Source organism: Bufo gargarizans, chromosome 8, assembly GCF_014858855.1.
Source record: "Bufo gargarizans isolate SCDJY-AF-19 chromosome 8, ASM1485885v1, whole genome shotgun sequence".
NCBI classification, from domain to species: Eukaryota; Metazoa; Chordata; class Amphibia; order Anura; family Bufonidae; genus Bufo; species Bufo gargarizans.
Window position 1 is genome coordinate 66,590,704 of NC_058087.1, and position 27,853 is coordinate 66,618,556.

Consider the following 27,853-nt stretch of genomic DNA (forward strand, 5'->3'; position numbering starts at 1 on the left):
GTCCACAATTTCGTTCCGCATTTTGCGGAACGGAATTGCGGACCCATTCATTTCTATGGGGCAGCACGATCCCCCCTTCCGGGTCCGCAATTCCGATCCCCCCCCCCCAAAAAAAATAGAACATGTCCTATTATTGTCCGCAATTGCGGACAAGAAAAGGCATTTTCTATTAAGTGCCAGCGATGTGCGGTCCGCAAAATGCGGAACGCACATCGCCGATGTCAGTGTTATGCGGATCCGTGGATCTGCAAAACACACACGGACGTGTGAATGGAGCCTTAGGCCCTGTTCACACAGTTTTATGCCAAAAACCTGCCGGCAGCAGCGCTAAGCCTGATGCCCATTTCTTTTCCCAAAGGGAATCCATGTTGCACATCATAATGCCACAGTTTATAGCCGTGACTGTGCCAAGAAAGGACATGACTGTTCTTAAAGGGGTTGTCCGAGCTTTTACTATTGATGCCCTATCCTCTGGATACATCATCAGTATCAGATTGGCAGGGGTAGACGCCCGGCACCCCCACCGATCAGCTGTAGGAGGAGACTGCGGGCATAGTGTGCACGTGCCGTTTCCTTTCTATCTTCCTGTACGCTGTTGCAGTCTATGGTCTTTGCCGTAGACAGCAGCAGGAAGTGACACGGGACACAGCTCGCCGTCTCCTCACACAGCTGATTGGGTGGGGTGTTGGACCCCCACCGATCTGATATCGATGACCGATAGGTCATCAATAGTAAAAGTCCGGATGACCCCTTTAAGGCACTGTCCAGGTAGATGCCGTTGGAAACCAAGGAGGGTGTCCCCTTGTGATTTAATGGGACCAAATTGTGTGGCTTCATGGCATTCACATTGAAAAACTGCACCTCTGTAAAATCTGTGCGAACAAAGCCTTGCAGTACTATATGTGCAGCTTATCAAACAATGGAGGATTAATAGGAATCCTCCTTGATGGCCAAAAAAAATAAAAAATTTGATGATACATTCCCCTTAAAATGAAAAAAAATGTACTCCTCAAAGGAACCATCATCAAACTGAAGGTAGCAGTGCACTTGTTGCTTTAGGTCACCTGCACCATATTGGCATTCCACCAGCTATGGAGTTTATCCATTTCTTTTAGGACATGATAAAGTAGACGTTTATACAGTATGTGTGAACAAAGTTTTATGGTTTAAAAAAAATAACAGGTAAGTGGTCGTGTGTATTAGAGCCTCATAGATATGGCAAGGTATCATACAAATGCTGAAGACCCCCAGCCTGGCATACTTCAATCTTTTGCTTACGGGCTTAGTTCCACATTAGGTTTCAAGAGGGAAGAACATATTTCCTCCAAAAGAAAACAAGTTTCTCTGGTGGATGTCTTGTAAGACAAACCATGATGTGTATGAAAGGGAAAAGTAATAGTCATTCTTCACTGGAAAAGAGAATTGCTTCAAGAGTCCCCAGTGGTGCACACCTGCAAAGTCCATGTCCCAGGCCTACTTCCTGTCTGGAAAGACTTGATCGTGGTCTGGTCACAACCAGTGTATCCGTCCGGCCTTTACCAGGATTCACCGATCCAATGAGCGCTTCTGAGCGGCTTCACAGCAGGCATTCCGGAGAAGATTGATCACGGAGCGCGGGTCGTCACTCTTCATAATGGCACTTCCAGACACAATCATATTAGCGCCAGCCTGTCAGATTAAACAACAAAACTCAATTACATTTAGTCATTTCCATAGATACTTCAGCAGCTAAGCAAGAGTTCTCATCAGGTATATTTAAAAGGGTTATCCGGTAATTTGATATTGAAAGGCCATCAGTATCATCTGCAGGGGTCCGAATCCCAGCCCCCCTTTCCCCCAGTCAGCTGTTCGAAGATGCCGTGTCGCTCCAGAAGCACTTAGGCCTCTTCCTAGGCCAGGGGTAGGAAAACTCCGGCCCGCGAGATCATTTCATATGGCCCCTGGCTACCTGCCAGAGCATTAGCCGATTGCCGGCTATACACTAATAATACCATTGGCACATTTCTGTTATCCCTGAGAATATAGGCAGCTGGAATGTTGTATGGCCCGCGAACGATGTTCAGCGTACAAGGTTCGGGTTATCTTAGAATTCTTTTATGGATTCAGCTACCACGGACCATAACTTATGGTCCGTGGTACTGGAATCCATAACTGAATTCTTAGGTATTCCGAAATTGAAACAAGTTCGCTCATCCCTTCTGTCCTAAGCCATTGATGTCACCCTTCATAGTTCACATGACCTAGCAGAGGCTCAGTCTCATTCAGTCTCAGCTTTGAGGAGGAGGACCACAGCGCTCAATGGAGCTCCGGTGATCGGCGTGGATGCTGGGAGCCCAACTCCCACCAATCTGATATTGACAGCCTAACCTAAGGATAGGGAATCAATATCAAATTCCCAGATAACCTCTTTCATTTTGGAACATATTATCTATTACACATCTAGACGCCAGAAGGAACAACTCCTATTCTTGTGGGCTTCAGACACATGGTAAAATGGATGACCGTACACTACTACAGCAGAGAAAAGGGGTGAGCACCAGCAGTTCCCACAGGCAATAACAGGAGCAGTCACCACCTTGCTGGGCTAGCTAGGGTGTTTATGGCATTTTCATATACCGTTAGAGTTGTTGCGATACCAATTTTTTGATTCGGTTTCGATACCATGAAAAAGTATTGCGATACTCGATACCATTCGATACCACGCGAAAAAAATAAACAAAAAAAGCCACGTGCATTCCTCATTTTTAAAAATTGCATCCCCCACAAGGTCATAAGACCCCGGGGGGGACATTTAACTTCACTTTTTTTTTCACTATTGATTTCTCCTGTAACTGGGGCTGACATAGTAGCCCCAGTTACAGGGGAAATACACCCCCTAGAGAGGCTGTACAGCACTATACAACGCTGTACAACCTCAGTGCAGGGCTGACTGTGGTCTATGGAAGACCCGACAGCTCCTGCACTCTCCCGGACCCGGTGGTTACATGATCACCGGGGCAGGACAGGGCATAGCGCTTCCTGATCTGTATACACAGCGCTCATTGAGTGCTGTGTCTACAGCGATCTAGAAGGCAGGGACACCTGGGAACTGTCCCTGCTTTCTCTCTGGGGTGTCCTGCTGTCACTGACAGTGGGCAACCCGTTCTGCAGCTGCAAGATTAGCGTGCAGCTGCCATCTCTAAAAGCATGTGAAGTGGTGAAGTGAAGCCCCCGCCGATTCCCAGGTTTGCCTCAGAAAGCTATCTGCTTTCCTGTCCATAGCGTCCTTAAGCTGCTCTAGATCATCAAAAGGCAAAGACGAACTGGGCGAAACCTTAGCAATTGGCACATCAATCTTAGGTGCGCGGTCCCAGAGTATTGAATTTGCGCTTTACCGACGAGGGAATAAAACTGCGCTTATCCAGATTTTTCCACTTGTTTGTTATTATTGCTGCCGCATTCTTGTGAATGAAACTCTTTTCTACCTTCCAACCCCTCAAACATTACTTCCTGTACTGATCTCACTTCCTTGGGGTTCTCAATATTCATTGTAGCTCTAAGTTGATCAACGTCCTGAATGGGGGAAGAACGGCCTACCACCCCTATCCTCCTCCGAGGACAAGTCGAATAGAACTTCCCCACTTTCTACCGCCAAGGTATTTTCATCTGAACTAGAGACGTCTGAATAATCCTGCGCAGATGGAGATCTGCCTTTCAGGGCTCCAGATGGCGACAATGCGACTTAGAATTTACAAATGGCAACAAGACTTTTTAGTCTTGTCGACATTTGCGACTAGACCCTCCGCCGCGGCAGCTCTGCCGTTGAACAGCGGCGGGGCACCGGAGATGATAGTTCTCTGCCCAGCCGCCGATGTTCTTCACTTCTTCTCAGCAGCGCAGTGGAGGAGTCTCTCCCTCCCCCTGTGCTGCTGCCGCCGCCAGTAAGAAGAGCACTGTGCCACCAATGTTTCTTATACTGGGGGGGCGCACTGTGCCACCAATGTTTCTTATACTGGGGGGGCGCACTGTGCCACCAATGTTTCTTATACTGGGGGGGCGCACTGTGCCACCAATGTTTCTTATACTGGGGGGGCGCACTGTGCCACCAATGTTTCTTATACTGGGGGGGCGCACTGTGCCACCAATGTTTCTTATACTGGGGGGGCGCACTGTGCCACCAATGTTTCTTATACTGGGGGGGCGCACTGTGCCACCAATGTTTCTTATACTGGGGGGGGCGCACTGTGCCACCAATGTTTCTTATACTGGGGGGGGCGCACTGTGCCACCAATGTTTCTTATACTGGGGGGGGCGCACTGTGCCACCAATGTTTCTTATACTGGGGGGGGCGCACTGTGCCACCAATGTTTCTTATACTGGGGGGGGCGCACTGTGCCACCAATGTTTCTTATACTGGGGGGGGCGCACTGTGCCACCAATGTTTCTTATACTGGGGGGGCGCACTGTGCCACCAATGTTTCTTATACTGGGGGGGCGCACTGTGCCACCAATGTTTCTTATACTGGGGGGGCGCACTGTGCCACCAATGTTTCTTATACTGGGGGGGCGCACTGTGCCACCAATGTTTCTTATACTGGGGGGGCGCACTGTGCCACCAATGTTTCTTATATTGGGGGCGGCGCACTGCCCCACTAATGTTTATTATACTGGGGTGTTGGGAGGGCGCACTGCACCACCAATGTTTATTGTACTGGGGTGTATATAATGTTTATTATATTGATCTTCTACTATGCATTCTGTATTAAAGAATTCTATTATTTTCCCTTCTAACCATAGAAGAATAATACAGTGAATAGACTTTCATCCTAGCAACCATGCGCGAAAATCGCACCGCATCTGCACTTGCTTGCGATTTTTACGCAGCCCCATTAACTTCTATGGGGCCTTCGTTGCGTGAAAAACGCACAACATAGAGCATGCTGCGATTTTCACGCAACGCACAAGTGACGCGTGAAAATCACCGCTCATGTGCACAGCCCCATAGAAGTGAATGGGTCCGGATTTAGTGCGGGTGCATTCCGGTATTTTGGATGCCGGATCTGGCACTAATACTTTCCTATAGGGAAAAATGCTGGCATTCAGGCAAATCTTCTGTATTTTTCGCCGGAAGATAAAACCGTAGCATGCTGCGGTTTTATCTTTTGCCTGATCAGTCAAAATGACTGAACTGAAGACATCCTGAACGGATTGCTCTCCATTCAAAATGCATGGGGATATGCCTGATCAGTTCTTTTCTGGTATAGAGCCCCTGTGACGGAACTCTATGCCGGAAAAGAAAAACGCTAGTGTGAAAGTACCCTAAAATATTAAGTTTAAATCCCCCCTTTCCTAATTTTAAATATAAAATATATAAACAATAAATAAACATATTACATAGCGCTGTCCAAACTATTAAATTATAAAAAAATATCTCCTATGCGGTGAGCATTCGCCATTTTTTAGTCACCTTGTCACCCCAAAAATATAGGATAGGACTATTCTATTATGGGCCCAACATTTCATAAAATGCGAAATGCACGCAGCTTTTTTTGGTGTTTTTTTTTTTGCTCGCAGTATTGAGCATCGCAATACTTTTTTATGGTGACGAAAGCGAATCAAAATTTTGGTATCAAAACAACCCTACGCCGATCTCATCAGCGTAGCGTTGTCACAATACCAAAATTTTTATTCGGTTTCGATTTGGCGACTAAAAATTTGATTTGGCTCCTAAATTTTTCAGTTCAGGAGCCAATGGCTACTAGGTATTTTTTTTAGTCTGGAGCACTGCCTTTGCTTTTATAGGCCTCTTTTTTAGATTAAATTAAATACACAGGGGAAAATTTATCAAACTGGTGTAAAGGTTTAGTTGCCCATAGCAGCCAATCAGATTCCTTCTTTCATTATCAAAAGGAGCTCTGAAAAATGAAGGGTGGAATCTGATTGGCTGCTATCGGCCACTAGGCCAGTTTTCCTTTACACCAATTTGATAAATCTCCCTCACAGAGAACTAAAGGTTTAAAAAAAAAAAATCTCTATAATACTAACCTCTGCACAGCGGTGAATATTGTCTGGTCCAACTCCCCCATCCACCTCTATGTCAAGCGATGGAAACTGTGATCTTAACCACTGCACCTATAAATTTAGAAAGGAATATTATAAATGAAGATCAATCTGTTACAACAAGACACAGGGCCGACTGGAAAACAGCGCTGGCAGCATTTCAGGACGCACGCGGTATTGCAGGCTTTTTATGTTTCAGTATGCACGAAATTTCTACACCATGCATCAGGCAGAAATGATAGACCGTTATTAGAAAAATCTTCTCTACCCCATTTCTTTGACGCCAACAGTCCCAGTTCCCATTGTTTTATAACTTTACAGTCTCTTTAACCCTTTCAGGGCACATCCTAATTTTTTCAGTTTTCCTCCCTCGCCTTCCAAGAGCCATTTTTATTAAATTTTTTTGTTTACTGTTCACATAGCCGCAAAAACGTTTGTTTTTTGCTGGGCAAGTTGTATTACAGCGTTGACGAAGCAGAGCCAAACGGATCCGTCCTGGCACACAATGTAAGTCAATGGGGACGGACCCGTTTTCACTGACAATCTGGCACAACAGAAAACAGATTCGTCCCCTATTGACTTTCAATGGTGTTGCAGACATATCCGTCATGGCTATAGAAGACATAATACAACCGGATCCATTCATGACTGATGCATGCGGTTGGATTATTGTAACGTAAGCGTTTTTGCAGATCCATGACAGATCCGCAAAAACCGCTAGTGTGAAAGTAGCCTTAGGGGACTTGAAAATGCGATCTGGTTGCTTGTGCTTTTTGCTTCCTGTACTGCGCTGAGGTGCAGGTACAGGACATACAGTGCTTCCTTGTTCTTTACCAGCACAGGAACAGTACAGGAAACTAGTGCCATCCTGGAAAAGCAGCGACTGTTCACACAGCTACCCTACCGAGTGTATGGCATTACTGTAATTTAGCAGCAAAGTGACCAACCCCTTCAAAGGAGTTGTCTGGGCTACAGATATTGATGAATTATGCTCAGGATTGGTCACCACTGTCAGATTGCTGGTACCCAGCATCCACGGGGCCAGAAACTATACCATGTAAGGAACTGGAAGCAGGCAGCTCCGTACACCATGTAGTGGCAGTGATGGGTACTACAGCTTAGCTTACATTTAATGGGAGCTGAGCTGCAGTACCCCTCAGCCGGAAACCGATGATTGTTGGTGTCGGACCCCCACAGATCTGGCACACATCATCAATATCTATCATCTACCAGATGAAGTCGTACTTCCAACATATATGCGCACAGAAATGCTACCGTTCATCCTGGGAACTCCAGGCACAAGCTACTAAAATCCCAGTGATCATTCACCTACATGTGTGTGCTTGTGGGACCAAGAATTGCTCAATGTCCCAACTTTCCCAATTCTGAAAGTTGAAGGAGAAACCAGTGTTGTTGCACCTCCTGTCTGCATACTACTGAAGGCGCATAAGATGGCGGCTGAGCAGTCTGCTACGCCACTCAGATATTACAAACATACACATAAGAAGTGAAACTCACCTCACCGATTCCCCTCCATGCTTCCCTGGTCTCTAATAAGATATTTACAGGAGCAGGCAATTATCGGGAATAAAACATTCCTTCCTGATAATTGCCTGCTCGTCAGAGGAGGTGAGAGCTGCATTTACATGATGTAATCACCTCTGCTGTGTGGGACAAGGAATGTGTCAGCATAGACCATTACTTCACCCGATGGACAAACAGTCCGCAGCACCTTTACAGGGGCCTATTATTGGGGACTAGCGTTCGTATGAACGTTTATTACCAAGAACCTGCCTGAAAATAGTCCTGTATTGTAAAGGGATCTTAAAAAGGTTCTCCGGGAATAATACGGTTTTTGAAAGTGCCAATAGCCCGTCTCTCTAATTAGAACAGTTATACTTCTCTACTCCCCACCGCTCCAGTGTGTCTATGCTTCAGCAGTCCTGTGGCCATAAGCAGCACATCAACACTGAAGGCGGTGACTGGCTGGAGCTGTGCATGTCACCAGGGACTGGTACAATGTATGAACTGGAGCCAGGGTAGAGTACCCATGCGGCAAGGAGCAGATGAGTATGAATCTTCTGTTTAGAGAGGCAGGCTGCTGGCACATCTCAAACATCAGTATTCCTTGTCCCTCTCTACACACAGAAAACGAGCGATCAGCCAATCACTGGCATTTTACTGACTGGTCAACCCCGTTAATTGAAGAATTTTGCCATTAAACACGGAGGAACAGAAGAATCTCTTCCAGTCTAATATTTTAAGCTGACTTTGTATATTTACCCTTACGGCAACCAGTTGCAATGTCCACACTAAGTAATCACTTACCTTGGGCATCATGTCTTCCATGAACTTCTGTCCACCAAAACCGGGTTCCACAGTCATCACCAGAGCCATATCAATCTGATTTGCCCATGGTGCGAGATATTCCACTGTGGTGTTCGGTTTAATACCAAGGCCCACCTGTAAAAAAAAAAAAAAAAAGAGTAACGTTAGGACCAAAACTGCCCTTCTGACTCCAATATTTCCACTTTCACAAATCTGCCCCCCCACCTTCCCACCAAAGAGAAAATGACAGTTGTGGATGCAGTCCCTCTGTTTTGTTGCATAAGATTACGGCACATCTCACACCTGCACAGCAGCCCCTGAACCGCGCTGTGTGAATGGGGTTTCAGAACGATAATTTCTGGACACTACAGCAATTTACAGTAGTTGCAAAAATGATATGGTGAATTATATATTATATAGCGAAGCCTCCTTTTTTAACCCAAGGACATACTTCCACTACATATGCAAAAGTAAGCTCTAGCTAACCCGTACCTTTTTATACCGGATGTGCCCAGCCGATTCCCGACCTTTTGCAATCCACAAAGTAAAAACCAGAACCGCTCTTAACCTCTTCAGGACACATGACGTACCGGTACGCCATGTGTTGTTCCGATCACTGCTGCCTGTCATACATTTTTCACCCCCCCTGCACCCCTGAATATGATTTTATGGCGGTGGGAGGTGCAGGGGATGGGAGGTTGAAGGTGGTGCGGGCGGTGCGGCAGGCGGGATCACGATCCCTCGCCCGCCTCCCCTTGAATAATTGTTGGTGGCCAGTGGGTATACCCGGGTGTCAGCACATTGCTGACACCCTGGTATAAACGGCTGACATCTGTGATGCAATGTCAGCCGTTTGACCCTTTCCATACCGCGGTCCGAAGAGTAGAGGTTAACAGTCAGGGAGCTCCCTCCCTCTCCCATTGGAGGGATGCTGTGCCTTTGCAGCCCCCGGACAGGATGGGGTGACAGAGGCAGGGAGCCCCCCTCCTTACCCTTCCCAGTCTGCGCAGTTGTGGCCACAACTGAGCAGACGGGGAAGGTTCCCATGGCAACAGGACGCCTTCTCAGGCATCCTGCTGTCCATGGTGCTGAACAGATCTGTGCTAAAGGCATAGATCTGTTCAGACAAAGTAAAATACAGTACAAAACACTATATAGTGTACTGTACTGTATTATACAGACATCAGACCCACTGGATCTTCAAGAACCAAGTGGGTCTGGGTCTAAAAAAAAGTGAAAAAAAAGTAAAACTCAAAAAACACATTTATCACTGATTAAAAATGAAAAAAATAAAATTCCCTACACGTTTGGTATTGCCGCGTCCGTAACGACCTGATCTATAAAACGGTCATGTTACTTTACCCGAACAGTGAACGCCATAAAAATAAAAAATAAAAAACTATGATGAAATTGAAATCCCTATAATCCGGATACTTATCTACAATTATAGGGGATACATTGATATTTTGCAACTTATAGTGCTGCTAACCCTCGCTGCATAGACTGCACCATTAACCCCTTGTGGACTAGCAATCTTTTTTTTGGGGCATTGAGGACTGGAATACACTGGTCTGCTATGGCTAAAGTGTGAGGACAACCATAGTAATCCTCAATCTGCAAATCAGTGACATTATTAGGAGTTCTCTGAACAGTTGTCCCAACACAAGACTACATATATTTCTATTCATTAGTGTTTTATTAATTAGTGTTTATCTAGTGTCTTATCTAGAGTTTTATCCATTTTGATTAGATTGTGTATGTCACCATATTGGCGCCTTTTATAAATTGTGATAGAAATTTGTGATTTAATGTGGATGAAATTGTAATTTTTAAATATATATGTGATTGATCGAATAAATCCATTATATTACAACTCTAATACTATATCGAATATCCATTGGTTCCAGATAGTCGAGTGCCCCAAAAAAGTCGCATGTACGCGAAAATTGGAACAATCAAATCGTCATCTCATCCCGCAAAAATCATACCCTACCCAAGATAATCGCCCAAAAACTGAAAAAACTATGGCTCTTAGGCTATGGAAACACTAAAACATGATTTTTTTTGTTTCAAAAATGAAATCATTGTGTAAAACTTACATAAATAAAAAAAATAAGTATACATATTAGGTATCGCCGCGTCCGTGACAACCTGCTCTATAAAATTACCACATGATCTAACCTATCAGATGAATGTTGTAAATAACAAAAACAAAAAAAAGGTGCCAAAAAAGCTATTTCTTGTTACCTTGCCGCACAAAAAGTGTAATAAAGAGCAACCAAAAATCATATGTACCCTAAACTAGTACCAACAAAACTGCAACCCTATCCGTAGTTTCTAAAATGGGGTCACTTTTTTGGAGTTTCTACTCTAGGGGTGCATCAGGGGGGCTTCAAATGGGACATGGTGTAAATAAACCAGTCCAGCAAAATCTGCCTTCCAAAAAACGTATGGCATTCCTTTCCTTCTGCGCCCTGCCGTGTGCCCGTACAGCAGTTTACGACCACATATGGGGTGTTTCTGTAAACTACAGAATCAGGGCCATAAATAATGAGTTTTGTTTGGCTGTTAACCCTTGCTTTGTAACTGGAAAAAAAATATAAAAATGGAAAATCTGCCAAAAAAGTGAAATTTTGAAATTGTATCTCTATTTTCCATTAAATCTTGTGCAACACCTAAAGGGTTAACGACGTTTGTAAAATCAGTTTTTGAATACCTTGAGGGGTGTAGTTTCTTAGATGGGGTCACTTTTATGGAGTTTCTACTCTAGGGGTGCATCAGGGGGCTTCAAATGGGACATGGTGTCAAAAAAACAGTCCAGCAAAATCTGCCTTCCAAAAACCATACGGCGCACCTTTCACTCTACGCCCTACTGTGTGCCCGTACAGTAGTTTACGGCCACATATGGTGTGTTTCTGTAAATGGCAGAGTCAGGGCAATAAAGATACAGTCTTGTTTGGCTGTTAACCCTTGCTTTGTTAGTGGAAAAAAATGGGTTAAAATTGAAAATTAGGCAAAAATATTGAAATTCTCAAATTTCATCCCCATTTGCCAATAACTCTTGTACAACACCTAAAGGGTTAACAAAGTTTTTAAAATCAGTTTTGAATACCTTGAGAAGTGTAGTTTATAGAATGGGGTCATTTTTGGGTGGTTTCTATTATGTAAGCCTCGCAAAGTGACTTCAGACCTGTAGTGGTCCCTAAAAATTGTTTTATTGTAAATTTCAGAAAAATTTCAAGATTTGCTTCTAAACTTCTAAGCCTTGTAACATCCCCAAAAAATAAAATATCATTCCCAAAATAATTCAAACATGAAGTAGACATATGGGGAATGTAAAGTCATCACAATTTTTGGTGGTATTACTATGTATTACAGAAGTAGAGAAACTGAAACTTTGAAATTTGCAAATTTTTCCAAATTTTTGGTAAATTCTGTATTTTTTCATGCAAAAAAATAAATAAAAATTTTGGACTTCATTTTACCAGTGTCATGAAGTACAATATGTGACGAAAAAACTCTCAGAATGGCCTGGATAAGTCAAAGCGTTTTAAAGTTATCAGCACTTAAAGTGACATTGGTCAGATTTGCAAAAAATGGCCAAGTCCAGAAGGTGAAATAAGGCTGTGTCCCTAAGGGGTTAAAAGCTGTGACGATCCTTTATTCTTGAGTACAGCAAGCACATACAAATAATCACGGAACCCAGACTGTAAACGCCTTTTGGACAAACTACATTTCCTTAATCATTACACAACGCATAATGATTAAGGACACGTAGTTTGTCCAAAACGGGTTTACACTCGGGGCGATTGTTTGTACGTGCTTGCTGTACTCAAGAATAAAGGATCGTCACAGCTTTTAAGAACAGTGCTGGTTTTTACTTTGTGGATTACTTCCACTACACCGAGAAAACTAAACACAGCCCATATACACAAACCTACTAACTACCACCTCTAGCTACACTTACCTTCATGCCATTTTCTCGGATCTCTTTAATCAGGGCTCCAGGGTTTTCCGTGGCTTCTAGATGGAATGTGTATTGGTTGGCACCCGCAGCTGCCATGGGTTTAACCCACTGTTCCGGTTTAGCAACCATCATGTGCATATCTGGGGTGGAAAAGAGAAAAACCATACACATGAAAACAATAAAAAGGATATACATCTCACATCTCCGTCAGAGATGGTCTGGTTGCATGACTTGGCACAAACGCTGGCTGACGGCCGGACAGAGTTTTTGTCACTACACACTAGGAAGTAGGGGGAGCAAGGGTGCACAGAACTGCTTGGGCCCACCCCGGGTGCACTTAACGGCTAGTTTGCAGACGTATTAAAAGTACTTTTTCTCCAGAATGAAGCAATGGATCACTAGGTGAAAGATATTGCATTCACATCATCTAGCCCTACAAGGCATTGTGCCTAGTTTAACAGTGAATTTTCGGGTGACAGACTCCCTTTAACCTCTACAGACCCATCGTCGTACATGTGAACAGAGCTTAGCCCCGCCCAGGCCATTGATACTAGTCGTGACGTCACTGGGCCTGTGGTAAACAGAGAGAAGGCCACGACGCCACTGCCTTCTGAAACAGCTGATCGGCGGGGGTCCCAGGTGTCGGACCCTCGGAGATCAGATGCCTGCTTCTTTTAGCAGACACCGAAAGGGACAATTAACCCCTTAGATGCCGTGGGCAATCCTGACCACGGCATCTGAGCACACTGAAACTGAAAGTGCGCACTTTCAGTTGTGCTCCGGCTCCACCGTGCGGCGATCGGAGGAGCCGGAGTGTGTATGCAGCAGCCCCTGTCTTTATGAACGACAGGAGGCTGCTGCATAGTATTTTCTATGGAGCCCTTGCCTGAAATAGGGCTCCATAGGAAACAAGCAATTTTCTCATAGACTCCAATGCTAGTGCATTGGAGTCTATGAAAATAGCAATCTAATGATTGCATGTTATAGTTCCCTATGGGAACTATAAAAAAAAAAAAAAAAAGAAGAAGAAGTGTAAAAATAAATAAACAAAAACATAAAAATTCAAATCGCTCCTCTTTTCCCAAAATAAAAGAACTAAAAAAATAAATGCAATATTAAATGGTGGCGTTGGAAAGTACAACTTGTCCCGGAAATAACAAGCCCTATGGCTATGTGAACAAACAAACAAAAAAAGTTATGGCTCTGGGAAGGCATGGAGCGCAAAAAAAAAAAAAAGAAAAATTATAAATAAATAACTCTGGGCCTTAAAGGGTTAAAGTGGTTTCTCAGATTACAGATATCCTTCAATATCAGATCAGAGGAGAGAAAACAGTGAGCGAGCCACTACAGGACCAGGGACTACAGACGAAGGAAAAAGTTACATTAGGCATTACCAAAAAATGGGTCATTTCCTAGATGCTTTCGGAGGCACTCCACCACAGGATGACCAAACGTGATATTAGGAACAAAATGCCTGCAACAAGAGGAATAAGACACAAATTAGATGCTGAAGACGAGCACATGTACCTGGTGTCACCAGGCCGCAGTGTGCCTTTAGGAGCCGTCCAGGACCCAGCGTGTAGGTTTCTTTTATGTAGCCAGGCAGTAAGGCTATGTTCTCATTGTATTTTTGGCCTCTATCTAATATATAAAGCTGTGTCTGTGTGTCCTGGGAAGGTTTTAGACCAGGTCTCAGCTCTCTAGCACGTACCGTTCCTGAGATATTCCCCAAAAATGCTAATATGGCACATCACATGACCTACATTAGCCAATAGAAGCCTGCAGGTCTTTCTCTTCATATCCCAACTTCCATACACACGGTCACATGTCCCTTATCAGCCAATAGAAGCTCGCAGGCCCTTAGTCTCCACATACACAGAGTTTTACACCAGGTTTCCATAACAACCCAGCCATTTTTCTTCACTGTTGCAGGTCAGCATTAAAAGGGGCAGGGCACTGTGGAGGTCACAGTTCAGGGGCAGGTAGGGTAGCCATTCAGGCCACCCTCAAAAGACAGACTGAAAAACCCCGCCCCCAATTGCGGACAAGATTAGGCATTTTCTATAGTGCCGGCCCTCAGGATGCATCAGGATGTCTTCTGTTCAGTCTTTTTGACTGATCAGGCTTTTCAGAAAACCGTAGCATGCAGTATTTTTACCTCCAGCCAAAAATCCTGAACACTTTGACTGAACGCCGGATCCAGCCTTTTTCCTATTGACTTGCATTAACGCCGGATCCAGCGCCATGTGTTCAGTCAAAACGGATCCGGCTTTTGCATGTTAAACCCGAAAAATAGGAAAAAAAAGTTAAAAGTCCATGAATGGCGGATCCGTTTTTTCCAATGCATTTTTCCATTGTGATCAAAATCCTGATCAGGATTCAAATGTAATCAGTTTTCACACGTTTTTCCGGATCCGGCGGGCAGTTCCGGTGTCGGAATTGAACGCCGGATTCAAACAACGCTAGTGTGAAAGTAGCCTTAGCCATTGATGATTTAGATTCGGCGTATTGTTATTAGTCTGACCTCTAGTGGTTCTTTTTGAGTTCGACAGGTTCATATTCACTAAAATGGTCAAATTTATTTGTGCGTGAAAAAAGTCGCATCTTTGCTGAGAAAATTCCCAAATGAAATGAAGTAATCTAGAAACAGCGCAAATAGTGTCATACAGAAAGTACCCGGTCACAGTCTATATACAATGCCGTGCTACCGCCACATGACTGCAGGAACTACGCCGCCATACATCCTAAGATATTAGGGAAGAAACTGTGCTTTATTAATGACAGCAATGGGTTAAAAGGGCGTTCATGATTTATTTCCATTGCGGACAAATGTTTCCCTTGTTCGTGACCTAGTACAGAAGAACGCACACAGCTGTACAGTCCTGCGCCCATACAGGACACAACAATCCTATTCCCATTATATGACAGTAGAATAACATTGTGACCGTATCGCACCAGGAACCCCTGAAAAATGGTCCCAATCCTGGGGAACGCCTAAAATCAACATACATGAGTGATTCGCTCAAAATTCAATTTGGGTCCAAGTCAACGCAAATTGAAATTGTTCCAATTGGCCTGAAAATCTGTGTATGGCACTCTGAGATCTCCTCGTACCTATTCTCCCTTTTTTTTCTCTCACTCTCCAAAATGGAATCAAAAATTCGGATCCACCTCGAATTTCTGATTTGTTTGGAATCGATTTGCACATCTCTAATAAGCAATATCATATCATAAAGGTTATAGAGCGCCACCTAGTGTACATCCGCAGAGCTCAAACACTCACTGTGGATCTTGTGTGCGTTCACCTGTATGTGGGTGGTCTTAGGACGCCTTCACATGCAGCAGATCCTGTTGCAGAAATTTTCTGCAATTGATAATCAGAACCATTCATCTGAACAAGGGTGTAATTGGCAGCAAGCGCGTGGCTTCTGAAGGGAATCGATTATCAGAAGCTGAACATGTCTGCAACAAAACCTGCAGCGTGTGAAGGCAGCCACACTACAAGTGAATGTCCGGCCAGGTGCAGTACGTCTGATATCCTCCAGGGGGCAGACCACAAGTCAGCTCGGGCTGCGCTTACTTTTTCTAAGGACTTGTTACCCCCCCGACTGATCTGCATTGTGATGATCTGATAACCGACAGTGACCAGTCTGTCGGCCGATCACATCTATGAAAAACGCAATGGTTTAATAACCAGAAAGCAAGGAGCCATTCACACTTCTAGAACCAGATATTTCAAAACCGCACTTAAAGTCGCACATGGTCAAGCGTTACCCACGGGCACCCCGGTAACACACAGAGGTCTCTCACCCGTCCATGACATCCAGGTGCAGGTAGTCGGCCCCGCATTGCAGCATGCGCTCGCACTCCGCCGCCAGGCGAGACAGGTCGCTGTTCAGAATGGACGGACCGACCTTACAGCCAGACGACATGATGACAGAGTGGCTACTACCGCAAGAACGACCCCACGTGCTCCCGGTGGCCGCGAGGGATTGTGGGAGCTGTAGTCACAGCTCCTGCGCGGTGCGGGCAGACGGTGAGGTAGAGGACTACATTTCCCGTCATGCCAAACTCTGGTCTACGTCACGTGCACGGCTGGTGTGCGCTCTGGAGAGTAGGGGAGTGAGGCTGCGTGTGCTCACACTGCCAGTATGTGTAGTGTACACCGGTCTATGTTCCCAGCCTCTCCTCAGGCTTCTCATTACATATAGGAACAAGTCTGTGGGATCCCTGTGCATTCAGCCACATTAGTGCAGAGATGGGCGCTGGGACTAGTGGTGGGGGATGGTTCCCATTTGGACTTTTTAACCCAAATTTCCCTGCCCTGGGCCCCATAGCAGTCGCATGGTCTGCCGCTACGGTAGTTACGCCCCTGTGTTTCGGTTATGAATATAATTTTGGTGCGTTTTACTCCGAGTATGAATTAGGGAGCGTTCACATAACCGTTTAATTTTCTGTTCTTCTGATCTGTCAGAAAAATAAAGAAAAAAATCCTTTTTTCAGATCGGCTGCTCCGTTCCCCCGCTGTACCCCCAGTTCTCCTTTGCAGCCCTGTATGCTAATCAATAGCATCGGTACAGGGAGGAGTAGACGGTGGGGTTGCTCGAGGGGCGTCACCTTCTTCCTGTGAGGCTCTCCGCTGTGATTGGGCAGCTCACAGCCAGAGAAGGTGACGCCCCTTGAGAAACCCCGCCATCTCCTCCTCCCTGTACCGATGCTATTAATTAATATACAGGGCAGCAAAAGTGAATGAGGGGCACAGCGGGGAACGGCGCAGCCGATCTAAAAAATAATTAGTGCGGAGACATCTACTGATCATGCCCTACACTGTCAGGTACTAATACTGTAATGTCAGGACCAGTGAAAGGTCCTCTTTAAAGGGGTTATCCAGGAAATGATAATGATGACTTATCCTCAGAATAGGGGTCCAAGTCCCAGCATCCCCACGATCAGCTGTTTCAGGGAGCCGCCACTCTCACCGGAACTCTGGTGAGCGCGGCTAGGGTTGCCACCCGGCCGGTATCTCACTGGCAAGGCCGGTAATTTAGTGGTCCTGCCCGTGCCAGTATGTATTTTCCAGTGCGGACCGCTACTAATGAGCGCATTAGTGCAGTCTTCACTTGCCCTCCCCCGTGTTAATAAAAAAAAAAAAAAAGCACTCACCTCCTCCATTTCCTCGTGCTGCTGACTGGATGTGCAGGACAGGAACTTCGAGACATCATCACGCTGGAGCGCAGGGCACTGATGGGGGCATTATTCTAACTGGGGACACTAATGGGTGGCATTATTCTTCCTGGGGGGCACTAATATGGGTATTATTCTTCTTGGGGGCACTAATGGGGGCATTATTCTTATTAGGGGGCACTAATGGGGGGCATAATTTTTACTGCGGGACACCAATGAAGTCATTATTCTTACTGGGGGGTACTAATGGGGGGCATTAATTCTGGGGTGCACTAATGGGGGCATTAATGTTATTGGGGGCACTAATGTGGACAGTATTAATTCTGGGGGGTGCTAATAGGGGCATTACTATTACTGGGGGCATTATTAATTCTGGGCAGCACTAATAGGGGCATTAATATTACTGGGGGCACTCATATGGACAGTATTAACTCTGAGGGGGCAGTAATGGAGGCATTGATATTATTTGGGGCACTAATGTGGGCATTATTAATTCTAGGGGCACTAATGGAGTCATTAATATTACTAGGAGCCACAGTATGATAGCGACCCTGTGTTAAGCCACGCCCCACAACCACTCCCCCTTTGGGGTTTGGCTTAACTTGTCCGGTAATTTTTTGTTGGGAAAGGTGGCAACCCTAAGCATTGCGGGCTCCCAGCAGATCACCAAGCACAGCGCTGTACATAGTATAGTGGCATGTGCTTGGTATTGCAGCTCAGCCCCATTCACCTCAGTAGGGCTGAGTTGCAGCTAGGCCATGTGACCGATGTTTGGTGACATCACATGACCTAGGAAGAGACGGCGGCACTCACGCAGCACCCAGCCTCTTCTAACCGCTGATCGGCAGATATTATACCCTTGTCTCCTGTGGCAGTAATAGAGAAGAAATCATACCTTGTACATTCATTATGCTGCCAGAACCCATGGCTATTATTAATGTTATACTTCCAATAAGCGTGCCATTGTTGTGCACATAAAGGAGTGGCGTAGGCAAACACTGAGCTGATGCCAGGCAGGGGCACTCCTGCAATATTACCCATGGGTCCCTTTTGTGCTACTTATTTGTAAGGACAAATGCAAATAACGATGGAGTATGACACAGGTCGAGCAAGGTGGCCACCCACGATATTAATATGGCTTGATAAAAAGAGCTCTGGGACTGTACAGCTAAGGAGTCATATGGATTGTGATAGATCATATAGCAGTGATACAGTTCAGGTACAATCAGGAATTGTGCTGCAGGCTATAGTATGGGCTCAGTAAAGGGACTGTAAGGGGGTTGAACTTTCTGGACACTTTGGCCCTGACTTATCATAGTCCAGCGGCAGGTATGCCTGGCTATAATAAATAGGCGCGCTGCCGGACGATGCGCCTGATTTATGAATTGGTGTCCACCTCCGTTATGAATTAGGCACACCATCCTGCAGTCCATGCACCTGAACTGAAATCTACGCCAGCCTCTTCTACTGACCTAGGAGATGATAAATTCGGCCCTGCCCTCGCCATGCCCTCTTATCAGGAAAGTAACGGCACTTGTGCAAAAACTCATGGAGGTGCTCTTCCTTTCATAGGTCACATGACCTAGACACAGCCTAGTCCCATTCAAGTAAATTGGGCTGAGCTCTATCTAATGGATGACTGCAGCACTCACTGGAGCCTCTTCAAGAAGCTGATTAGTGGCAGTGCCAGCTGACGGACCCACACCTTTTACATACTGATGACCTGTCCTGAGGCCAGGACAACCCCTTTAAGATGTTAAGATGAAAAGGGTATTCTCATCGACACATTTATGGCATATCGATAGAATGTTCCATAAATGTGTGATAGCTACTGGTCCCTGTCCCAAGAACGGGGCCCCATCATGCTGTCCATTCACTGTTATGGGACTTCCGCTTAGCTATTTTCAGAGGTCTCACTGCAGTGAACGGACAGGACCCTGCACATGGGCGGCCACCCCTCCATTCCCAGCTATAGGACTTCTGAAGCTAGCTGAGCCAGCTCCCAGCTATTTTTGGAAGTAGAAGTGAATGGACATTCCTCACATGAACATCCCGCATTCCATTCACAGTGGGTCCCCATTTTTGAGAGAGAAGTGAGTCCCATAGATGAGACTCCCACCTATCAGAAATTTATAGCATATTTTATTGATATGCTATAAATGTCAAGATGGAAAACCCCTTTATTCTTAAAGGCTATGTACGCCTTCGGAGGCAGTTTTTGTTTATGATTGCATTTTACTCATTTTGGCTAAAAATCATATCTTCAATTGGCCTTTATTAGATATATTGTTCCGTTCTGTCACAAAGGGTTAACTGTTGTTCTTACTGTGTGAATCCTATTTTCACTTTGAGCCTGGTCATCTAATAACCCTTATCTCTAAACTACTGAGAGGTGATATAAACACTTATTTAAGCCACATTCTTATCAGTAAGATAAGTACTGAGCTATAAGGAGCGTTTATAATGTCAGAGAGCAGAGATAAGGAGCCCGTCATCTCCCCAACTGACGGAAAAGACAGAAAATCCAAAGGCTGCTGCTAGAGCATCTCAGCTCTGTACAGAAAAAAGGACGCCATATTTTTTTTTAATAAAGACCAATAGAAAAAATGATTTTTAGCTCAAAATCAGTACAGTGCAATAATAAAAAAAAGTGTACATAGCCTTTAAGATCTTAGTAATGTGTAAAACACGAAGAGGAAGATTTATCAAGACCGGTGTGTGGTAGCGTATTAAGGCAGTAAGCTCATGAGTGGAATGGGAACACTCTCACCGGTTTGTGTTTCAGTGTGCCTGTCACCATTGTCATCTAGTGAGAAGCTTGCTGGCAAGAAAGGACTTGAGTCTGTACCAGTGGCATTCGCTGGTGACCACCTGGAACACTCCCTGACAGCTCATACTCTCTCTAGCAAAGAGCAGGGCAGAGGGGACCAGCAGCACAGTAAGGCCTAGCTCACATTTCCGTTTTTCACTGACGTGTGCTGTCCGCATTTTCCACACAATGCACACACACCCATTGATTTTAATATGTTTGATCACCCATCATTATTTTTTTACTGAATATAGGTCAATGGGAAAATCACAGAGACTTGCACTGCTTTGGTCCGTGATGTGGAGCAAACATGCCCAATGAAGTCTATTGGTCAGTGAAAATCACGGATACAACCAGAATCGCATCCATGTTTGATCCGTGTTAGGTCCGTTTTTCAGTGAGATGCTTACAGAAATCATTTTCAGCTGAGCAGCATCTGTGTAACACAAATGACACACAGAGGGCAAAAAATGGACACAGATCCTTCACGGATGAAACACGGACTGATTTTTTCAGAGACATTAAACAGACACAAAATGTTTACGAGGCTCCAGAAGGGATGGCTGTGGAGCAAGTGTAATAAGCACCTAATGATGACTACTATTACTATTATGGGGGAAGCAGTGATTAATATGAAGTACATAAGTACATGTGCGTGTTCCTAGGGTCCCTGGCAGATCTCCTAACTCAGGTTTCTTGCTGCAGGACCCCGATACCTGTGTCATAGAGGAACACATTCTGTCATTAATTTCAAAGGTTACAACATTAACGTTTTAAAATAAAGATTTATTATTTCCTCATCACATAGAACATCTTTCAGCTCTTCACAACATAGATCATCTCCGAGATAGAACTTTATATATTATCTTCCTTTCGTATTTCATTTCACTTCTTTTATCAACTCAGCAGACAGTCCAATCCATAATATATTGTATATTTAATATATAATAGACATCTGGTTCTCTGTATGTTTGACCAAGCAAAATAGTTCAAATGGTCCCTATGTGCTAGTGTCCATTCATATGAAGTGATTCTTCATACAGGATGAGTTCCGTGGTACCAGCGCTTTTCACAACCGGCAACATTTCAAGTATCCCATATATTGCACATCAATTAGAATTTCTAGGTTTTTCCATGTTGGACTGGAGTATTTGGGTTATAACAGAGGAATACAATAGTCAACCTCCGGATCTGCAGCATGATATCGTGAGAGAGACACTGGGGGGAATTTACCACATCTGTGCTCCAGATTTCTAACTTTAAAAAGTGGAACAACTTATTTGCGTAAAGAAAAAAAAAAACTGATAAATGACAAATTTTGAATTTTTATACCCCTCGCTCCAGTTTTAAAAAGAGGGTTGAAAAGTGGGCACGGTTAGCCTGTCAAGCTGATTCAAGCCACATTTATCAAATTTAAGGGCGCATTCACACGAACAAGGTTTGGTTCCGCATCCAAGCCGCTTTTTTGGCGGCTCGGATGCGGACCCATTTACTTTAAAGATGCTGCCAGCACACGTTGCTCCATTTCCTGGCCCCGCAAAAGTTATAGATCATGTCCTATTCTTCTCCGTTGAGTGGACAAGAATAGGCATTTCTATATTGGGCCGCCCGTTCGGTTCCTCAAATTACGGAACGCACATGGGCGGCATGCGTGTTTTGCAGATCCGCAATTTGCGGGCCGCAAAACAAGGTACGTTCGTGTGCATGAGCCCTAACTTTGCAAAAAGTCCCAAAAATTCTCAACAATCTTATTCCAGCAAATGGATGGTATAGAAAGTGGAGCAACAGCTCAAGACAGACTTGAAAATGCATTGAATGTATCAATTTAACGTGACTTAAAATTGGCACAAAATACAGATATCGGCCGTGTACCTGCAACAGTAGGAGATGTTCTCGATGAGATCTGTGCAGTCTGCATTATTTGCGGCCCCGTAGAAATTAATAAGTCCATGTGAGGACCTTTGATGACGACACTGCACTCATCACATGGTCCGACACATGGTCCATCACATGATGGACAATGTGATGAGCGCAGTGATGTCACCAAAGGTCCTTTTCCTCCCAGGTCCTCAAAGAAGAAGAAAGAAGACAAGCCGGGCTTCGCGAACAAGTGGATGAGGTGAGTTTAATATATATTTTCTTTAACCCCTCCATCGCTAATTTACTTAGCATTCTGTATTAAGAATGCTATTATTTTCCCTTACAACCATGTTAAAAGGGAAAATAATAAAGATCGGGTCCCCATCCCAATCATCTCCTAGTAAAAATTGCACCGCATCCACACTTGCTTGCGGATGCTTGTGATTTTCATACAGCCCCATTCACTTCTATGGTGCCTGCGTTGCATGAAAAATGCACAATATAGAGCATGCTGCGATTTTCACCCAACGCACAAGTGATGCGTGAAAATTACAGCTCATGTGCACAGCCCCATTTGAGTGAATGGGTTCGGATTCAGTGCATTGCACCCGTGCGGAATTCTCGCCCGTGTGAAAGGGGCCTAAGAATGAACATTGACATTATAATTATTTACCTATGCTGCTATTAGCGAGTACAAATATTACAGTACTCACAATGAACCTGTAGAAGAAAATGTACATTTACAATGAGACAATGCAACAAGAAATATGACAACAGATCTGTCAACAGCAGCTTGTTGAATGTTTCCAATCTGCACAGAGTTAAGCTGAAAAAAACTACTGTAAATGTCAATAAAGTAGTGAAGATCTATTATGCATATGCTAGATATTACCGTACATGTTAGACCTTTAAAGAGGTAAAGACTTTAAAGGCTATGCACACCTTTGGGAGCAATTTTTGTTGTATTATTGCATGTTACTCATTTAGAGCTAAAAATAATTTTTTCAATTGCTCTTCATTAAAAATTGAGAGTCCTTTTCTCTGTAAAAAATTAATTTCTCTAGTAGCAGGATCTGAATTTTCTCTGTGTTCCATAAGACAGCTCACCTGACGGGATCCTTATCTCTGGCCTTATAAACACTCATTATAGCTCAATTTTTATCTTACTGATAAGAATGTGGCTTAAATAAGTGTTTGCGACCTTTTAGTAATTTAGAGATAAGGGTTATTAGATGACCTGCACAAAGTAAAATTAGGATTCACACAGCTAGAAAAACAGTTAACCCTTTGTGACAGAATGGCTGAATATTTTTAATGAAGACCATTTGAAAAAATGATTTTTCTCCCAGAATGAGTAAAATGCAATTATAAAAAATTGCCCCCCCTTCCCGAAGGTGTATATATGAATTCCCTGTTGTTCAAATTGTGATCACGTGAACATACCATTAAAGCTACATCTCTCTAAAGTCAGTGAAGCAAAGATGGCTGGGTTTTACGCCCAGTGGACACCTAATCTCTAATTACCATACAGTGCAGGAGTTTTTATAACTTCATTTTCTAAGATATGCAGCTGTACTTTGGGCATATAGCCATACGTTTAGGCTACTTTCACACTGGCGTTTTGGTTTCCGTTTGTGAGATCCGTTCAGGGCTCTCACAAGCGGTCCAAAATAGATCAGTTTAGCCCTTAATGCATTCTGAATGGATAAGGATCTGCTCAGAATGCATCAGTTTGGCTCCGTTCCGCCTCCATTCCGCTTTGCTTGCAGCGTTTTGGTGTCCGTCTGACAAAACTGAGCCAGACGGATCCGTTTTCACTGACACCATCTGGCACAATAGAAAACGTATCTATCCCCCATTGACTTTCAATGGTGTTCAAGACAGATCCGTTTTGGCTATGTTAAAGATAATACAAACGGATCCGTTCTGAACGGATGCAGATGGCTGTATTATCTGAACTGATCCGTCTGTGCAGATCCATGACGGATCTGCACCAAACACCAGTGTGAAAGTAGCCTTAAGAAAGGGGTTACATCTGCTACAGTATGGTGGGAACCTGGTGACAGATTCCTAAGAGAATCCACAACGTGTGAACGTGGCCTAATTTAAACACAAAAATGGAATAGTTGTTTTGATTGGTATTTTTGAAATGATAAAACTAACCACAGAAAGCACTTCAACATTTGTAGACCTGTAGGACATTCTTCTAATGGTTATAGGTTACTGCTTTTGTTAAAGGGAATCTGTCAGCAGATTTGTCCCTATGACACTGGCTGACCTGTTACATGTGCACTTGGCAGCTGAAGGCATCTGTGTTGGTCCCATGTTCATATGTGTCTGCATTGCTGAGAAAAATGATGTTTAAATAAATGCAAATGAGCCTCTACGAGCAACGGGGGCGTTGCCCTTACACCTAGAGGCTCTGCTCTCTCTGAAACTTCCAGACCATCTGCACACTGATTAACAAGACCTGGCAGTGGAAACGTTATCACACCTGGCCCTGTCAATCAAAGTGCAGAGGGTCTGGAAGTTTCAGAGAGAACAGAGCCTCTAGGTGTAAGGGCAACGCCCCCATTGCTCTTTTTCTCTGCAATTTGGGCACATATGAACATGTGACCAACACAGATGCCTTCAGCTGCCAAGTGCACATGTAACAGGTCAGCCAGTGTCATAGGTATAAAACTGCTGACAGGTGTCCTTTAATATTTTTAAGCTAAGCTAAGGTAAGGTTTCCAGCAATGAAGCATACCTCTCCTTAAAGGATAACTGTCACACTTAGACCCTAATTTCAATTTTCATATATGTAGTTACTGATAACATGATATTCCAGAATCAGTTACTATTAGACTGACTTACCCCATATTTAATAAGATTCAGCCCTTAGCAACCAGTCTGCATAAAACTGCAATTTCACTATTCAGTTATGATGGCCACCACTGCCCTCACCCTGAGGCTAATCCCGCCTGCCCTCACTAGCCAGTAACAATAGCCCCCCAAAAGTGTCAGTAACCAGAGTCCTCCCCCCCTAAAGGGTTAATCTCCTGCAGCACAAAGGGGTCCTCTTACCACATGTTGCTTTCATTTATACACTGAGCAGACGGCAGATCTCCCTTCCCTGGTCTGCGCTGCTACAGCTCTGCATTCTCCAGCTCTGCTGAGTGAGGGAGCGTCTGCCAAGCGCAGGGACAGGGAGAAGTGCACACAGCCCAGGCGCTATTGTCAACTGCTGGGGAGGACCTGGCTTTAATCATTTACTTACAGTCCCTGGCTGTCAGTAATCTGACCTTGCACGCAGCCTGCACGCTGCATGCTCCGTCCTTCAACAGATAGATGGACCATGCCTAAGCACAGGTAAAAGTAGGCAGTACAGGGAAGAAAATGTGGAATTAAGAGGTAATTGAATACACAGTGAAAAGTTGAAATAGGGCCACCAAGGAGATATTAATCACCACAATCCAATACTCCCCCAAAAAATATACGACAGTTATCCTTTAAGACTTGCCAATTTTAAGATTTTGTCCATATGGGATGACTACGCTAAATATTTGGCGCTGAGGATTTGTATGCAGAAGTTCCGTAGTATTTTAAGAAAAATTTGTGAATTTGGTGAAAATGGCTGATCTGCAGCAAAATCATTTAGAGATCTCCTGCAGAATGTCCACTGCTGATTTGCTGCAGACTTTGCTGAGGATTGTGCTTAAAGGTCAGGTAGATTTAAAGTTTGCCATGCAGGTCAATTTGCATCGGGGATCTTTTCTGCAGTGTGTCGATAACATTTCTTAAAATTTCATCCACATTGCTGTACTGTAAAATAAGGAGAATTTGCTGCACGCAAATTTACAGGGGCAGATCCACAGCGTATCCGTCCCATGTGAACCTACCCCTTCAAGAAAACTAGCTGAGATGCCCTGGACTCCACTATAAAATCACCACATGATTTCAAATTCTATAGAATCTATATGCATTATAAAATATATTCAGGGCAGGCTGGGTGAACCATCAGCCCAGTTATGACTCCTAAAGTGCTGAGGCTCATCTGGGATTGATATCTCTACAACCAACCCAATGTTTATAGATAAGGCCATGTATATGTCTTATGGATTCAGGGAATCAACCCTCAAAATGCTAAATGCATTACAGTGTAAAATATGGCAGGAAACACTGAATATCTGAAGCATCTGCATAAAAAGTTACTTTTTAAGACTATGATAAAATTTCCTTCGCTCCGTTACCACCTCCGTGAATATGTTACATTGTATTTCCCTTCTGTAAAAATGTAATTTCTATAACATTAATACAATAGAAAGAAACATTGCAAAGCATTGATATGGTATCGATAACTAAGAAATGTTCTAGTTGCATGTAAGGCCTCTCAATCACTGTGTAAAGCAGCACTGACGTGGAATCACATACGCTCGGTCTGGTGTGTGCTCTGGTATTGATGGGTCACAGGTAAATGACATACAGGTAGGGTTGGCTACGGTTGGGATTTCATTTGCATTCTTTGGTCCTACGTGAGGCAGCATATTTAACTATGTTCACCCAAAAACAAAGCAGCAAATCAGATAAGCAGCATATTCACGGTCACCCTCCTAAGCAAACACAACAGGATTACAAGGGAGGGCCAGAAAGTGCTTTGCACTTTGTCTATAGGCATGAGTAAGAAAACAAAGCACACCATAGTCAACAGAGAAGAATGTAGCTGGCAAAATCTCAAGGCTAAACATGAGATTCATCCAAATCAATGTCCGTCTCCCCAAGTTCAATCTGACTGAAATGAAAATGTCCTGACACAAGAGGGTTCTCCATCCCATTGTCCTCAGTGATGTGGAGAATGGTGTCTGTGTATTGAAGCAAGCTGCTAGTTTCCAGACTACCAAAGTCTTCAGGATCAGAGAGATGGGAGGACGGGGAGCTGTGGAGAAGAGGGACTGCTGCTCCCCGACTGGACTCGGAGTCTTCCCTCCTCAGGAAGTGGGGTCTTCTCTGTAATAAGAGAAAACTGTTTAGCAATCAGGATACAGATTCATTTTTTACATTATATAATAAGATATATAGAATCTATTCTGAAGGCTTCTTGATAAAAGCTGTACAATGCAGAGAAATAGCTAAATTGGCAAATATTTCATTGGTGTTTGACATTTGGGAGTTATTACATGGGCTGGCAGGGAGTATAACATACATGAATGCAATGTTCTATCATGGCATGTTAACCGTATAAGACAAAAAAAACTCTAGGCAAAAAATAAATAAAATTCAAAATAAAACAATATTGGCTTAGAACAAGCCACTCTATTTGGATAGAAAATAAGGTTCTTCAGGATTTACCAGTTGATGACCCATCCCTTGGATAGGTCATCAATATCAGATCGGCGGGGATCCGACTTCCCCCACACCCTCACCGATCAGCTGTTCAGGAGTAGCTCCAGAGACACAACTCCTTATATAGTGGACTGAGCTGCTTACTGCTCCCATTCACTTCAATTCTGCAGTAACTAGCTCGGTCCACTACACAATGAGGGGCTTTTATCATGATGTTTAAATCACTATTGTAGCGTAAAAAAAAGTTGCAGATTTTGGCGCACACCATATTGCAACTTTTTTTTAGCTTTTTGGAGGCATATAGTATGTGGGATTCACAGAACATACCTACCGTGAAGTGATCC

At 44.1% G+C, this 27,853-nt stretch overlaps 2 protein-coding genes across 3 annotated transcripts in view; both read right to left on the bottom strand.

Moving 5' to 3' along the window:
- Nucleotides 1–1,139: 1,139 nt before the first annotated feature.
- RPE (ribulose-5-phosphate-3-epimerase) lies at nt 1,140–16,325 on the bottom strand. The gene is made up of 6 exons (XM_044303874.1): nt 16,145–16,325; nt 13,729–13,808; nt 12,335–12,474; nt 8,368–8,502; nt 6,025–6,111; nt 1,140–1,668 (listed from the first exon to the last, which is right to left on the bottom strand). The coding sequence occupies exons 1-6, from the start codon at nt 16,264–16,266 to the stop codon at nt 1,546–1,548; spliced, it is 687 nt and encodes a 228-aa protein (XP_044159809.1). The 5' UTR covers nt 16,267–16,325; the 3' UTR covers nt 1,140–1,545.
- A 9,271-nt stretch (nt 16,326–25,596) lies between these two features.
- The window catches only part of UNC80 (unc-80 homolog, NALCN channel complex subunit), a 195,549-nt gene continuing 193,292 nt past the window's right edge, over nt 25,597–27,853 (bottom strand). For both annotated transcript variants that reach the window (XM_044304892.1, XM_044304891.1), the window contains one exon: nt 25,597–27,173. In XM_044304892.1, the coding sequence (XP_044160827.1) occupies nt 26,907–27,173 (267 nt within the window). In that variant the 3' untranslated portion in view covers nt 25,597–26,906. The remainder of the gene's footprint in view (nt 27,174–27,853) is intronic.

Excerpts from the sequence above, each read along its gene's own strand:
- RPE (XM_044303874.1), bottom strand. The coding sequence starts at position 16,266 with ATGTCGTCTGGCTGTAAGGTCGGTCCGTCCATTCTGAACAGCGACCTG. Across the intron at positions 12,475-13,728 it reads AGGAAATGACCCATTTTTTG|ATATGCACATGATGGTTGCT; the intron begins GTAATGCCTAAT and ends TTTCCACCCCAG. Across the intron at positions 8,503-12,334 it reads TCCGAGAAAATGGCATGAAG|GTGGGCCTTGGTATTAAACC; the intron begins GTAAGTGTAGCT and ends TTTTTTTTACAG.